This window comes from Hyperolius riggenbachi, chromosome 1 (genome assembly GCF_040937935.1).
Source record: "Hyperolius riggenbachi isolate aHypRig1 chromosome 1, aHypRig1.pri, whole genome shotgun sequence".
Lineage (NCBI taxonomy): Eukaryota > Metazoa > Chordata > Amphibia > Anura > Hyperoliidae > Hyperolius > Hyperolius riggenbachi.
Genome location: NC_090646.1, coordinates 651,600,744 through 651,616,398, shown reverse-complemented (window position 1 = coordinate 651,616,398; position 15,655 = coordinate 651,600,744). Strand labels below are relative to the sequence as shown.

Genomic DNA, 15,655 nt, shown 5'->3' with positions numbered 1-15,655 from the left:
AAGGCCTCTATATACCCTGTTACCTATACTGAAGGCCCTATACCCTGCTACCTATACTGAAGGTCCCTTTACCTACCTAAAGGCCCCTATACCTACCTACATACCTACCTATACTTAAGGCCTCTATATACCCTGCTACCTATACTGAAGGCCCATATACCCTGCTACCTATACTGAAGGCCCATATACCCTGCTACCTATACTGAAGGCCCCTATACCCTGCTACCTATACTGAAGGCCTATATACCCTGCTACCTATACTGAAGGCCTATATACCCTGCTACCTATACTGAAGGCCCATATACCCTGCTACCTATACTGAAGGCCCATATACCCTGCTACCTATACTGAAGGCCCATATACCCTGCTACCTATACTGAAGGCCCATATACCCTGCTACCTATACTGAAGGCACATATACCTTGCTACCTATACTGAAGGCCTATATACCCTGCTACCTATACTGAAGGCACATATACCCTGCTATCTATACTGAAGGCCCCTATACCCTGCTACCTATACTGAAGGTCCCTTTACCTACCTAAAGGCCCCTATACCTACCTACATACCTACCTATACTTAAGGCCTCTATATACCCTGCTACCTATACTGAAGGCCCATATACCCTGCTACCTATACTGAAGGCCCCTATACCCTGCTACCTATACTGAAGGCCCATATACCCTGCTACCTATACTGAAGGCCCATATACCCTGCTACCTATACTGAAGGCCCATATACCCTGCTACCTATACTGAAGGCCCATATACCCTGCTACCTATACTTAAGGCCCATATACCCTGCTACCTATACTGAAGGCACATATACCTTGCTACCTATACTGAAGGCCTATATACCCTGCTACCTATACTGAAGGCACATATACCCTGCTATCTATACTGAAGGCCCCTATACCCTGCTACCTATACTGAAGGCACATATACCCTGCTACCTATACTGAAGGCACATATACCTTGCTACCTATACTGAAGGCCTATATACCCTGCTACCTATACTGAAGGCCCATATACCCTGCTACCTATACTGAAGGCCTATATACCCTGCTACCTATACTGAAGGCACATATACCCTGCTATCTATACTGAAGGCCCCTATACCCTGCTACCTATACTGAAGGTCCCTTTACCTACCTAAAGGCCCCTATACCTACCTACATACCTACCTATACTTAAGGCCTCTATATACCCTGCTACCTATACTGAAGGCCCATATACCCTGCTACCTATACTGAAGGCCCCTATACCCTGCTACCTATACTGAAGGCCTATATACCCTGCTACCTATACTGAAGGCCCATATACCCTGCTACCTATACTGAAGGCCCATATACCCTGCTACCTATACTGAAGGCCCATATACCCTGCTACCTATACTGAAGGCCCATATACCCTGCTACCTATACTGAAGGCCCATATACCCTGCTACCTATACTGAAGGCACATATACCTTGCTACCTATACTGAAGGCCTATATACCCTGCTACCTATACTGAAGGCACATATACCCTGCTATCTATACTGAAGGCCCCTATACCCTGCTACCTATACTGAAGGTCCCTTTACCTACCTAAAGGCCCCTATACCTACCTACATACCTACCTATACTTAAGGCCTCTATATACCCTGCTACCTATACTGAAGGCCCATATACCCTGCTACCTTTACTGAAGGCCCCTATACCCTGCTACCTATACTGAAGGCCCCTATACCCTGCTACCTATACTGAAGGCCTATATACCCTGCTACCTATACTGAAGGCCCATATACCCTGCTACCTATACTGAAGGCCCATATACCCTGCTACCTATACTGAAGGCCCATATACCCTGCTACCTATACTGAACGCCCATATACCCTGCTACCTATACTGAAGGCACATATACCTTGCTACCTATACTGAAGGCCTATATACCCTGCTACCTATACTGAAGGCACATATACCCTGCTATCTATACTGAAGGCCCCTATACCCTGCTACTTATACTGAAGGTCCCTTTACCTACCTAAAGGCCCCTATACCTACCTACATACCTACCTATACTTAAGGCCTCTATATACCCTGCTACCTATACTGAAGGCCCATATACCCTGCTACCTATACTGAAGGCCCCTATACCCTGCTACCTATACTGAAGGCCTATATACCCTGCTACCTATACTGAAGGCCCATATACCCTGCTACCTATACTGAAGGCCCATATACCCTGCTACCTATACTGAAGGCCCATATACCCTGCTACCTATACTGAAGGCCCATATACCCTGCTACCTATACTGAAGGCCCATATACCCTGCTACCTATACTGAAGGCACATATACCTTGCTACCTATACTGAAGGCCTATATACCCTGCTACCTATACTGAAGGCACATATACCCTGCTATCTATACTGAAGGCCCATATACCTTGCTACCTATACTGAAAGCTACCAATATTGAAGGCACCCATACCTAGCTAGCTATACTGAAGGCACCTTTACCTCGCTACCTATACTGCGGGCAACTATACCACGGATCGCACAATTTGTATGTGCAGGATTCGTTAGATTCGGGATTCGAAAGGTTCGAGATATTCGAGAACCTTTTTAGATTCGGATCCGGATTCGGATTCGAAGAAATTGTGGATTCGTCCCATCCCTAGATTCTAGGCATTTTATTTGGCCTGTGGAGGTGTGCACAGATCCATGAAATGTGTTGCCAGTACATATTAAAACTCATTAGTCATACATTTGTCTTCATTGATGTAAGCCACCTCATTTTTTTTTTATTTTTAATTGTTTATAACATAGTTTATTACCTCTAGTACTGTAATAACAGAAATGTCCTACCCGTGTAGCGTGCTTGTCAGGTGCGTTAGATGAATCGTTTCCAGCTCCAGCTGCTGTGACTCCTCCGTCTCCCGTGACTTCAGCATCCCCTCCGGAGAGAGGTACTCCTTCATGAGCTGCGGCTCTCTGTGATACGCCACCTGGAGGCGGAATACAAAGCTGTCCTGCAAAAACACATGGAGGAAAGAGTCAACAACAGCCACGTTCACTAGATAGAACCTAATAACACATATACAGCATTTTCATTCACAGGAAGTCCAATGCCAGACACCCTCGACAAGGTTATGCCTGCAGCCATCTCTTTAGTGTATTCAGCAAGTTAACAATTTAGCGCCTCACAGGAGGACACAGAGCCATGTTCTCTGCACAGTGACATGCCTCTTTGTCCTTCTGGTGCCACTGCCAGTCCCCCCTGGGCTCTGCTGTCCCTCCCAAAACTAGCGACAGGCCTTTTCCCCCTTGCTGCCATCAGTCACCTGCTACCTCGCCTCCTCCACTGCCGTGCTCCCCTGCCTCCGTCATCTCACTTCCGCCCACTTCCTCTAATCTGCTTCTAAGCCATGACCCAGGAAGTACTTCTGGGTTGCGGCCATCATGGATTTCCTCCGCCGGTGATCGGAGGTTACACCTGTTGCAGAGGATGAACGGGGCCACCGAGAGCGGTGCCGATTGATCCGGGAAGAGGCATGGAGCAGGTAGTACGTTTGTTTTTTTTAAAGGGGAACTGAAGAGAGTGGTATATGGAGGCTGCCATGTTTATTTCCTTTTAAGCAATACCAGTTGTCTGGCAGCCCTGTTGATCCTCTGCCTCTAAAACTATTAGCCATAGCCCCTGAACAAGCATGCAGCAGATCAGGTGTTTTAGACTTTAAAGTCTAATCTGACAAGACTAGCTGCATGCTTGTTTCTGGTGTTATTCAGATACTACTGCAGAGAAATAGACCAACAGGGCTGCCAGGCAACTGGTATTGATTAAAAGGAAATAAATATGGCAGCCTCCGTATACCTCTTACTTCAGTTCCCCTTTAAGCCGCCTCGGGTTCTCTTTAAAGGGAACCTTAACTGCATAAAAAAAAAAGTTTTACTTACCTGGTGCATTTACCAGCCCCCTGCAGCCATCCTGTGCCCTCGCAGTCACCCATGGCTCCTCTGGTCCCCCACTGCCAGCTAGTTTCGTTTTTACAGACTGGGAGTCGGCCGGCCGCCATGCGTACGTTTTTACTCATCCCTGATGGTGCAGGAAGCTATTGCAGACATCAACAAGTACATTTTTACGCGTTACGGGTGTAATGCGTAAAATTTTACGTATTATAACCGTAACGCGTAAACATGTACTTGTTGATGTCTGCAATAGCTTCCTGCACCAGCATACATACAGTTAAGGTTCCCTTCAAGGGAAGCTATGACCAAAGAGAGAGTATTCCGGGGTACAGGGGCAGCTTGGGAGAATTCCTGTATAGAACAGTAGGGTGAGGTAATTAGAGATGACGAGAGGAGGTGATAAAGTTAAGTCCTACAAGCAGAGACAGTGGAAGAGCTGGAAGTCCTCACCTTGTACACATCTGTATATGTGGGTGAAACTTTGCACAGCAGGTCATGCTGCTCCTTCAGCAGCTCCGCCAGCTTGATCTGGAAAGCGGCCTTCACACGCTTGATGGCGTCTTTGTCTTGCGGCCATTTCCCGCTTCCTTCCATGTGACAAATCACTGATGACGAAGGAGAAATACAAGTCATTGTCTTTACTGATGGAGATAAACAGGGCTGACCACTTGTCTGATAAGCAGGTGTCAGGCTTACCTTTCATTGGGGAGACGTAAGCTGGACTGGGCTTCTCCGCCAATGGGACCAGGGCCTTCTTATCAAACACTGTCTTAAAGAAGGACCAATCGGGCTTCACGATGAGAGGTGGGAAAACCTAAAAGACAACACAGGAAGATTAGAGCCAGTACATCACTACGCAATGAGGAACTGTAGTGAAAATAACATAATAATTAAAATTGCTAATTGTTTATAATATTTATTTATAGATTTTTTTTTAGTCAGTGTTTGCCAATTGTAAAATATTTCCTCTCCCTGATTCACAGTCTGAAATTTATGTGGTGGCGACATCTTTAATTCTGCCAGGCGATCTGTACAGAATATTCGTTACTGAGAGTTCTATGCACAGAGGGAGATATTACTGCTTGCTTGGCAGTTGGAAAAAGTCATTATTTCCCACAATGCAATAAGGTCCGCAGACCGGAAACTGTTAGGACCATGGTCATGACAACACACTGTGGGAGGGGTTTCACCACAATATCAGTCATACAGAGCCCCCTGATGGTCTATTTGAGAAAAGGAATAGATTTCTCATGGGAAAGGGGGTATCAGCTACTAACTGGGATGAAGTTCAATCCTTGGTTACAGTTCCTCCATAAACTGGGTTCAGTGATTATCGCAGCCTTTCTCAACCTTTCTATCCCGGAGGAACCCTGCGAATAATTTTTGGATCTCGAGGAACACCTGCATTTATTCTGCAGGAGGCGTGGTCTTTAAAAGTAGGTGTGGCTGTTTATTTCACTACCCCCTTTTACACTGCCACTCATTATACTGTTCCCCCCCCCCCCCCCCCCACACACACACACACACAATGGAGGGAAAATGCCAAGGAACCCCTGCAGAGTAATCAGGGAACCCTGGTTGAGAAAGCCTGCAATATAGGCTATAGCTGTAGCTGGGAAAACGTCACACTGCAAATCACAAGGAAATCAGCAACAATAGCGAACCACAAGCCACGGTGTTTCGCTATGTTGCTTTTTAAAGACCATTAGTGAAAAAAGTAAGCAGTTAAATCTGACAGAACCGACAGGATTTGGCCTAGTCCATCTCCTCATGGCGGATTCTCAGGGTTTTCTTTGTTTTTCAACAGCACTTCAGTTGCAAAGTCTGACAAAATAGTGTACAAGTGAGTTGGGAGGTTGGCTGGTATCTTAATATTTTGGCAGTCAAACTGCTCTTCAGGACCTGCTTTTCAAAGCAAAGAAATCTTAAGAATCCATCCCCCATAAGGAGATGGGATAGTCTTAAAACCTGTCAGTTCTGACTGATTTGAACTGCTTCCTTATTTTGTCGGAGTGGTCTTTTAATGCCATGCTGCTCTGCTCTGGGCACAGAATAAAACAAACAAAAAAAAAAATTATATATATTTATTATATATATATATATATATATATATATATATATATATATATATATATATATATACGGAACCTCTGCTGGGAATACACGTTACGTTTTTTGCGTTCGATTCTGTGCGCAATCTATTAGCCATTCGATTTTCTGCTCGATTATCTCATCTTCCACTCGTTGTTCTGATCTTTTGTCCATTCCCTTCTATGAGAAATGGAGCAGAAAAGAATCGAGCGGAACATCGGACATGTCGGAATTTTATCATCGAAGGCATCTATCGGAACGATTCTTCGCAAAAAACGTAACGTGTAATCCCAGCATAATACTTTTAGCTATAGACCCTGAACAAGCATGCAGCAGATCAGATATGTCTGACTGGATTAGCAGCATGCTTGTTTCAGGGTTGTGACTCAGATTCTACTCATGCTAGAAGATCAACAGGACTGGTGTTTAAATGTAAATAACTATGGCAGCCTCCTTATCCCTCTCGCCATGATGAACAAAGCCGCTTATGTGTAATACAAGATTATAGGGGCTATCTGCCCAGTCTCCCTCTTCACCCTCACATCACCAATCACCAATACCTGCTCCCCCTTCATCCACACTTACTGGGGGAGGGCAGTGTGATCTGAACACTTCTTTTGTTTACATCTAACACCAAAGTTCCTCCTCCCCACCTAGTCTAATTTGCAGCTAGGCTGGGTTCTCACTGATAAAAAATTGCGTGCGGTTTTTGAATGTGCAAAAGCTCATTTGCTGCACATATCATGAAAGTCGTTTTTTGTGTTTTCGTGTGCAACATAAAATTGCAATTTCCCTTTGACTTTTAGCATCTATGCAAAAAAAAAGCCACGTGCGGAAAACTTAAATGCGTCCGTTTTTTGCAGTCAAAAGCATGAACCCTTCCAAAAAGGTTGACAGCCTCTTCACTGAAATAAATAGAAAGACCAAAAGTTTCCAACTCAACAGCACCACCTAGTGGTCCTCTGTGGAGCTAAATATACACAGAAGTCTGAGGGCGGGTTCGCACTTGGATTGCAAAACGCAATCATTCAGGGGTGCAAATTTTCGACGACTGCGTTTTTCTATTCCTGTTCGGGGAAACGAGAACTGTAATGCAATTCTAGACAAGACGCTGCATGCAGCACAGTTGCGTTGCTCTGACAATGGCCCCATAGGGATACAAAGTTATAGCACTTTGCTGATAACCGGCTATCAGCAAAGCAATGAAACACTCCTGAAAAGTGCCCCAATGTGAAGTAGGCATGAAGGACAGAATGTGCTAGCAATCAAATGCCCAATCTCCATCAGGGACTAAGGGAGTGCTAACACTTAAAAATTTGCATGCAAATTACGATTGTGCAAAAACATGTTAGTTGTACATCTAATGAAAGTCAATACAGCAACGTGCTTTTGCTAAAACTCACTAAATTGCGTTCGTTTATGCATGATAAACTTCACACCGTGCAGCAGAAGTTTGTACATCGTATGTGAATTCCCATTGACTTTCATTAGCTGCGGTGAAAACATGTGCACAAGAATTTGCATACAAATTCAACTTTTAACGTGAAAAAACCCATGCGAAAAAAAGTTCCATTTTTCGCAATGATAAGTGTGAACTCTGCCTTAGGGCTGATTCACACGGGCGTCTGCACGGCTTTTATAGGCGTGGCGTTGCGGCAGCGTCGCGTTTGAGCTTTCAGTGGCTTTCATTGGCGTTCAGTGGCAGTCAGCGGTTTTCTCCCCCGCAGGGGGACATTAGCCACAGTGGTTAACCGTCCCAGGACGCTACATATAGCGTCCAGGGTCTCCTCGAACGCCAGGGAAAATCGGAAAACGATATGTTTGTGCAAACGCCGGTAAAAGCCTGGTACAAACGCTCCCATTCACTTGAATGGGATCGTTTAACGCCAAGTCCCGAACGTCAGCGGTAAGCGTGGGGCAGACACCCGTGTGAACCAGTCCTTAAAGAGACACTGAAGCGAAAAAAAAAATATGATATAATGAATTGGTTGTGTACTATGAATAATTACTAGAAGATTAGCAGCAAAGAAAATATTCTCATACTTTTATTTTCAGGTATATAGTGTTTTTTCTAACATTGTATCATTCTCTAATATGTGCAGATTACACAACACTAAGGCTGCTTACACACAGGGACGTTACAGGCGCACGTTAGTGCGCCTGTAACGCTCCCCCAACGCACAGCAATGTAACTCAAGTGGGCTATCCACACAGCCCATGTTGCGTTACATGTAACGCTGCACGTTGCCCGGAAAGTGCAGCATGCTACGGCGTTAGAGCAGCTATAGCCGCGTTAGACTGTTTACGCATGCGCAGTAGGGGGCGGAGAGGAGGCGGGGAGCCAGCTACAGTAGCCGTGCACATGGCTACTTAATATTCACTGCACTGGCGGCCACTGATTGGCCGGCGGGACCACGTGATGCGGAGTGTCTTGCTCCGCGTCACGTGGCCCCGCCAGCCAATCAGCGCCACTCTGGGAGACTTTATCGGAATAGAGCCGCCGAACGCGGCTCACACTACCGTCGGGCTCTTGCAGCACCATACGTTGTGTTAGGTGCACGTTATGCGACCTTAACGTGGCACCTAACGCAACGTCTTGGTGTGCAAGTAGCCTTAGCTTTCAAAATGAGTCTTTCAGAGCAGTCTGTGAAGTAATGACTTCTCCTCTAGCAGATAAAAAGAAAACAGTTCACTTACAGTTGAGATAATAAAAGTCAGATAACAGCCCTCTCCACGACTAACTTAGTCGTAGAGATTAATGGCTTTTTTGCATAGAGATAACAACTGGAGTTTCTTAGCTCTTCCTGTACTGGAAACAATTAGACTGATGTATCTGATCATAATGTTTTATTTCTTAGCTGTACTACACATACAAATCATAATATCATCATTTTTTTTCGCTTCAGTGTCTCTTTAAGGTGGTCACACACAGACGATACAATAAAATTATCCGATTTTACAGAAATTCTATAAATGTGATCGGATCTCCCCAAAAAAAAAATAGAAAGCTTTTTTTATTATTCGACTGAAAAATCTGATCGGATTTCCCGTTTTTTTTCTTCAATTTTTATCGATCCGGAATGCTGGAAATTTTCTTCAAATTTTAAAGATTGTATGGGGTGTGTTAGATTGTCAATTAATTAATATACACACACTAGCAATTTTCTTAGAGTTTCCAATCATTTTTATCATAATTGGGGAAAAATTGAACATAGGTGTGTGGTCATATTTTTGAAATGTTACAATCAGTCAGAAAAATTGATTGCAATTCTTGAATTGAACAGATATTTAAAAAGATGTAAGGTGTGTGTGTGTGTGTGGCCACCTTTAAAGAATTTTATCCTGCTTACTTGTCTTTTTTAGCAGATAAAAAAACCTCAGATTTGCCTAAGAAAATCGATTTACCTCCATAGCCTCTCCCCCAATAGCACGGTCTTGGGGTACTCATGCAACCTGGAGTGACAGGGCTAAAGGGTGCTACGCATCATGCAATCTTTACCTCAGATTCTATTTGTGATTGAAAAAAAGATTGGATCACGCAAAAAAAAAAAAAACTACACAGTCTGCGGATTGCCATCAGCCGATTGCAAGCTGGCTATTGTTCCACGTGTACCTCGATATCCAATTGGAAAAACGATTAGAAATATGGATGGAAACGTCTATATCAAATCAATGTCAGATATGAATATCGATTTGGATTTGAAGTAAAAATTGCATGGTGTGTACTAGTCTTATAGTTTTGTGGTTCCCTCCCTCACAACCCATGTGACAGAAGTGTTACGGCTTTATATAACACAAACATGCCAACTCAGCAGGACAGGTGCAAGGCTCAAGAGAGTCCAATTATAGCATATGACCTTTTGAACTTCCCAGCAGTAAAACCTTACCTCGAGCTGTCTCTTTCTGTGATGAATAATGCTGGGAATACACCATACGTTTTTTTTGGCAGATAGATAATTTCCAACAGGTCCAATGTAATTTGGATCATTTTTCTGATCTATTTTCTCACAGAAGTGAATGGTAATTGATCGGAAAAACGATTGGAAAATTGATATGCCGAAAAAGCTCATTGTGTATTCCCAGTATTAGTGCTTCAGAAAACAGGTCCATCTTTGACCAAAGTTGGGTGGAGAGCTCAGAGAAGCTCATTTGCATAGATAATAACTAAAGTTTCTCAACTCTTCCTGTAGTGCAAAAAAAAGTGAGACTATTTTCTTTGCTAGTGACGTTAATTACTATTTCCCCTCCAAGGCGCCAGACAGTGGGGGTAAAATGCAATTCAGCTTCCAGCTCTTGCTGGTGGCTGAATTGCTCTATTTTTATCGTACTCACCCAGCCCTGCTTTAGCTATAACTCAATGGCCTCAATTCTGGTAGGGTTATCAAACAAATTACCTCATGTGAAGTAATTTACCTCATGAGGTAATGACATTTAGCAATTCTGGTAGATTTTAGTCATGTTTTACCTCATGAGGTAAATTATGACAGGGCTGAGGAGTCGGAGTCGGAGTCGGAGCATTTTTGGGTATGTGGAGTCTGGTTTCATAAAATGAGGAGTTGAATGATTTTTGAACCAAATCCATAGCCTTTGTAAAAATTAGACTAAGGAGTCGGAGCAATTTTGGGTACCTGAAGTCCGAGTCGGAAGTTTAATAAAATGAGGAGTCGGATGATTTGTGTACCGACTCCACAGCCCTGAATTATGAGGTAATTCATGAGGTAATTTGCATTAATTTTACCGAAAATAGCTATTCTCATGGAAATTAGGGGGCATGTTAGCACATAATTTACCGATCAATTTAAGACATGCCTGTACCTGGAGGTAAAGTCAATTTGCATGCATTTTGCAGTTTTTAGTGGAGTTCCTATTGCTGTTTTAGTTTTTTTATAAGGGATGCCTATATACTTTTTATAGGTTGCTACATAATCAAATACACTTATCCCCTTCAAAAAAAAAAATCTTCCAAAGACTATTCTAACTTATGGAAGACAATTAAAGACTACGATTATTTATTTACTGCATGCTTACCGCTGAAATACCTCATGTTTTACCTCACTTTATGCATTTACCTCATGTTTTACCGCATGTTTTACCTCATGTTCGGAAATGGAGAAAAATCTTTTAGAATTGCTTAAAAAAGAGGAAAACACCTCATGAGGTATTTTACCTACAAAAGAAATATTTACCTAACATAGCTACCAGAATTGAGGCCATTATTGCCTACAGCGTAGCCCAAATGTTCTCGGCCCCTGGCTCTCTTTTTACCTGTCTAGTCCTTTTAAAGCTAGTCTGTCGCCGAATCTTTACAATTACCCCAATCTCAGGAAATAATGACTGGTTAAGACTGAGGCAGAGATACAGAGAGTCACCTTACAATACAGACATCATGCCATAAGTTATCTTATTATGTGTGCTCACATCTGTGTAGCGGAGTGACGGGTGAGTGCCCTGCACGGAGGTGACGGTGAGGGGCAAGTCCTCCAGGTTCCAAATCTTCCTGCTGAGGTCATCATAGGATTGGATGATGCTGGCCATCTGCTCCTCCCCTGTACCGGGCTGGACAGAGAACAACAATCAGCACTGAGGTAAATCAGACAAAGGAAACAGCAGAAGGAAAAGGCTGAGAGCACCACAAGAGTGAGGGAGGCGGGGGTGCAAGAGATAGAGAAGTGAGAGCACAAGGAAGGTGCAGGGAGTGGGGGTGCAAAAGATGGAGAAGTGAGAGCACAAGGAAGGTGCAGGGAGTGGGGGTGCAAAAGATGGAGAAGTGAGAGCACAAGGAAGGTGCAGGGAGTGGGGGTGCAAAAGATGAAGAAGTGAGAGCACAAGGAAGGTGCAGGAAGTGGGGGTGCAAGAGATAGAGAAGTGAGAGCACAAGGAAGGTGCAGGGAGTGGGGGTGCAAAAGATGGAGAAGTGAGAGCACAAGGAAGGTGCAGGGAGTGGGGGTGCAAAAGATGGAGAAGTGAGAGCACAAGGAAGGTGCAGGATGTGGGGGTGCAAGAGATGGAGAAAGGGGAGCACAAAGAAGGTACAGGAAGTGGGGGTGCAAGAAATGGAGAAGGGAGAGCACAAGGAAGGTACAGGAACTGAGGGTGCAAGAGATAGAGAAGGGAGAGCACAAGGGAGGTGCAGAAAGTGGGGGTGCAAGAGATGGAGAAGGGAGAGCACAAGGGAGGTGCAGAAAGTGGAGGTGCAAGAGATGGAGAAGGGAGAGCACAAGGGAGGTGCAGGAAGTGGGGTTGCAAGAGATGGAGAAGGGAGAGCACAAGGGAGGTGCAGGAAGTTGGGTTGCAAGAGATGGAGAAGGGGGAGCACAAGGAAGGTGCAGAAAGTGGGGGTGCAAGAGATGGAGAAGGGAGAGCACAAGGGAGGTGCAGGAAGTGGGGTTGCAAGAGATGGAGAAGGGAGAGCACAAGGGAGGTGCAGGAAGTTGGGTTGCAAGAGATGGAGAAGGGGGAGCACAAGGAAGGTACAGGAAGTGGGGGTGCAAGAGATGGAAAAAGGGGAGCACAAGGGAGGTGCAGGAAGTGAGGGTGCAAGAGATGGAGAAGGGAGAGCACAAGGGCGGTGCAGGAAGTGGAGGTGCAAGAGATGGAGAAAGGGGAGCACAAGGAAGGTGCAGGAAGTGGGGGTGCAAGACATGGAGAAGGGAGAGCACAAGGAAGGTGCAGGATATGGGGGTGAATGAGATGGAGAAGGGAGAGCACAAGGAAGGTGCAGGATGTGGGGGTGCAAGAGATGGAGAAGGGAGAGCACAAGGGAGGTGCAGGAAGTGGGGGTGCAAGAGATGGAGAAGGGAGAGCACAAGGGCGGTGCAGGAAGTGGGGGTGCAAGAGATGGAGAAGGGAGAGCACAAGGGCGGTGCAGGAAGTGGGGGTGCAAGACATGGAGAAGGGAAAGCACAAGGGAGGTGCAGGAAGTGGGGGTGCAAGAGATGGAGAAGGGAGAGCACAAGTAAGGTGCAGGGAGTGGGGGTGCAAGAGATGGAAAAAGGGGAGCACAGGAAGGTGCAGGAAGTGGGGGTGCAAGAGGTGGAGAAAGGAGAGCACAAGGAAGGTGCAGGAAGTGGGGGTGCAAGAGATGGAGAAGGGAGAGCACAAGGAAGGTGCAGGATGTGGGGCTGCAAGAGATGGAGAAGGGAGAGCGCAAGGGAGGTGCAGGAAGTGGGGGTGCAAGAGATGGAGAAGGGAGAGCACAAGGGCGGTGCAGGAAGTGGGGGTGCAAGAGATGGAGAAGGGAGAGCACAAGGGCGGTGTAGGAAGTGGGGGTGGAAGAAATGGAGAAGGGAAAGCACAAGGGAGGTGCAGGAAGTGGGGGTGCAAGAGATGGAGAAGGGAAAGCACAAGGAAGGTGCAGGACATGGGGGTGCAAGAGATGGAGAAAGGGGAGCACAAGGAAGGTGCAGGAATTGGGGGTGCAAGAGATAGAGAAGGGAGAGCACAAAGGAGGTGCAGAAAGTGGGGGTGCAAGAAATGGAGAAGGGAAAGCACAAGGGAGGTGCAGGAAGTGGGGGTGCAAGAGATGGAGAAGGGAGAGCACAAGTAAGGTGCAGGGAGTGGGGGTGCAAGAGATGGAAAAAGGGGAGCACAGGAAGGTGCAGGAAGTGGGGGTGCAAGAGGTGGAGAAAGGAGAGCACAAGGAAGGTGCAGGAAGTGGGGGTGCAAGAGATGGAGAAGGGAGAGCACAAGGAAGGTGCAGGATGTGGGGCTGCAAGAGATGGAGAAGGGAGAGCGCAAGGGAGGTGCAGGAAGTGGGGGTGCAAGAGATGGAGAAGGGAGAGCACAAGGGCGGTGTAGGAAGTGGGGGTGGAAGAAATGGAGAAGGGAAAGCACAAGGGCGGTGCAGGACATGGGGGTGCAAGAGATGGAGAAAGGGGAGCACAAGGAAGGTGCAGGAATTGGGGGTGCAAGAGATAGAGAAGGGAGAGCACAAAGGAGGTGCAGAAAGTGGGGGTGCAAGAAATGGAGAAGGGAAAGCACAAGGGAGGTGCAGGAAGTGGGGGTGCAAGAGATGGAGAAAGGGGAGCACAAGGGAGGTGCAAGAGATGGAGAAAGGGGAGCACAAGGAAGGTGCAGCAAGTGGAGGTGCAAGAGATGATGAAGGGAGAGCACAAGGGAGGTGAAGGGAGAGCACAAGGGAGGTGCAGGAAGTGGGGGTGCAAAAGATGGAGAAAGGGGAGCACAAGGAAGGTGCAGGAAGTGGGGTTGCAAGAGATGGAGAAAGGGGAGCACAAGGAAGGTGCGGGAGGTGAAGAGACAGCGTGGGAGAGTGAAGGGTGGGAGAGTGACAGGGTGAGAGACCGCAAAGTGCAGGTGATATTTTCTGATGAGTGAGGAGTTAGAGAGTCTCCTCCAATTGGCTGGCTCCTTTGCCTGTACATTTTACCGACTGGCTGTTTGATTAGTTATCGGCAGCTCCGGGCTGGTCATAAAATACTGAATGTCTCGCTTGTTTTATTGCAGCCGTTTTCTGCACGTGGTAATGTAAATATGGTAATGCTTAGTGAATTGACAGCATTACAAGGGTTAGGAGGGGAGAGAAGCACAAACTGGTGCCAACATAAATCAGGACAGAGGATGAAGCAGTCTAGCAAGACAGGAGGATGGTGGGTAGCCTTAGTTGGCTTCAGTGAAGTGTGACAGATTAGTTACAGAGTGTAATACACAGAAGACAGTGATACCCGCTCCTACGTCTGGATGGAGGTTCCTGGTCTCACCTTTTTCCCTCTGGTGAGAGTGCAGTCCAGCATATTTCCGGTGTAACCGATGGCAGCCTCTGGCAGGTCTGCATGTCTACAAAACAGAGACCGTGAACAAGTTAATACCTGCAGGAACTTTCTGCTGCACTGCTAAAGCTTCCCAATTCATATGTGGCCAGCCGTGTGCAGCAAGAAAACTACAAAGGAAGCTGCACTGAAATACCATCAATGGTGCTTAGAAATCCCACAGTGTGAGAATGAATGACTAAGATAAAACCACTTGCCCAAAGAAACCAATCAGAAGCCTTGTTTACCATATTTCTCTTATTTGCCAAATACAGGGACTCCCTGACTTATGAACGTCCGCCGATATGAATCGCTGACCCCCCCCCCTCCCCCCCCCCGTGCGATGTCAGGGAGTCCCTGTTTGCCCTCCGCTTCCCCATGTGTCCTCCTGTGCCCCCATATATAACTATCAGAAGCAGCTCACCTAAGGACACATGGGGGGCAGAGGACAAACAGAGAGCAAGGGAGGACATATGGGGGACAGAAGGGGACACACTGGGGACAGAAGGGAAATCACTGGGGACAGAAGGGGACCCATGGGAACACACTGGGGATAGAGGAGGACACAAGGAGGATACAGTAATTGGAGGAGAACATAGACCTCCTGGACCATAAATACACTAGCAGTGTTCTCCCCAGGCTCTTTTAGCTGGGTGCTCCACCCGGATAGTTTTGATAAGCACCCGGCTGTCATCAGCTCACCTCCTCCTATGCTATAAGCAGAGTTGTGCACAGAAGCACCAGCCCTGCATTCTCTCATATTGCCCCACCGGCTGATTTTTCATACCACACGGCTACTATTTCATGCCACCCGGCTGGAAAACATTTCTGGGGAGAACACTGCAATAGG

The 15,655-nt window shown here is 46.3% G+C and overlaps 1 protein-coding gene across 1 annotated transcript in view; it reads right to left on the bottom strand.

The window, feature by feature from the left end:
- The window catches only part of NOL6 (nucleolar protein 6), a 120,779-nt gene that overhangs the window by 54,089 nt on the left and 51,035 nt on the right, over positions 1-15,655 (bottom strand). The window contains exons 16-20 of the mRNA XM_068265101.1: positions 14,758-14,833; positions 11,459-11,596; positions 4,646-4,763; positions 4,400-4,554; positions 2,849-3,012 (exon numbers count right to left, since the gene is read on the bottom strand). Coding sequence (XP_068121202.1) covers positions 2,849-3,012; positions 4,400-4,554; positions 4,646-4,763; positions 11,459-11,596; positions 14,758-14,833 — 651 coding nt within the window. The remainder of the gene's footprint in view (positions 1-2,848; positions 3,013-4,399; positions 4,555-4,645; positions 4,764-11,458; positions 11,597-14,757; positions 14,834-15,655) is intronic.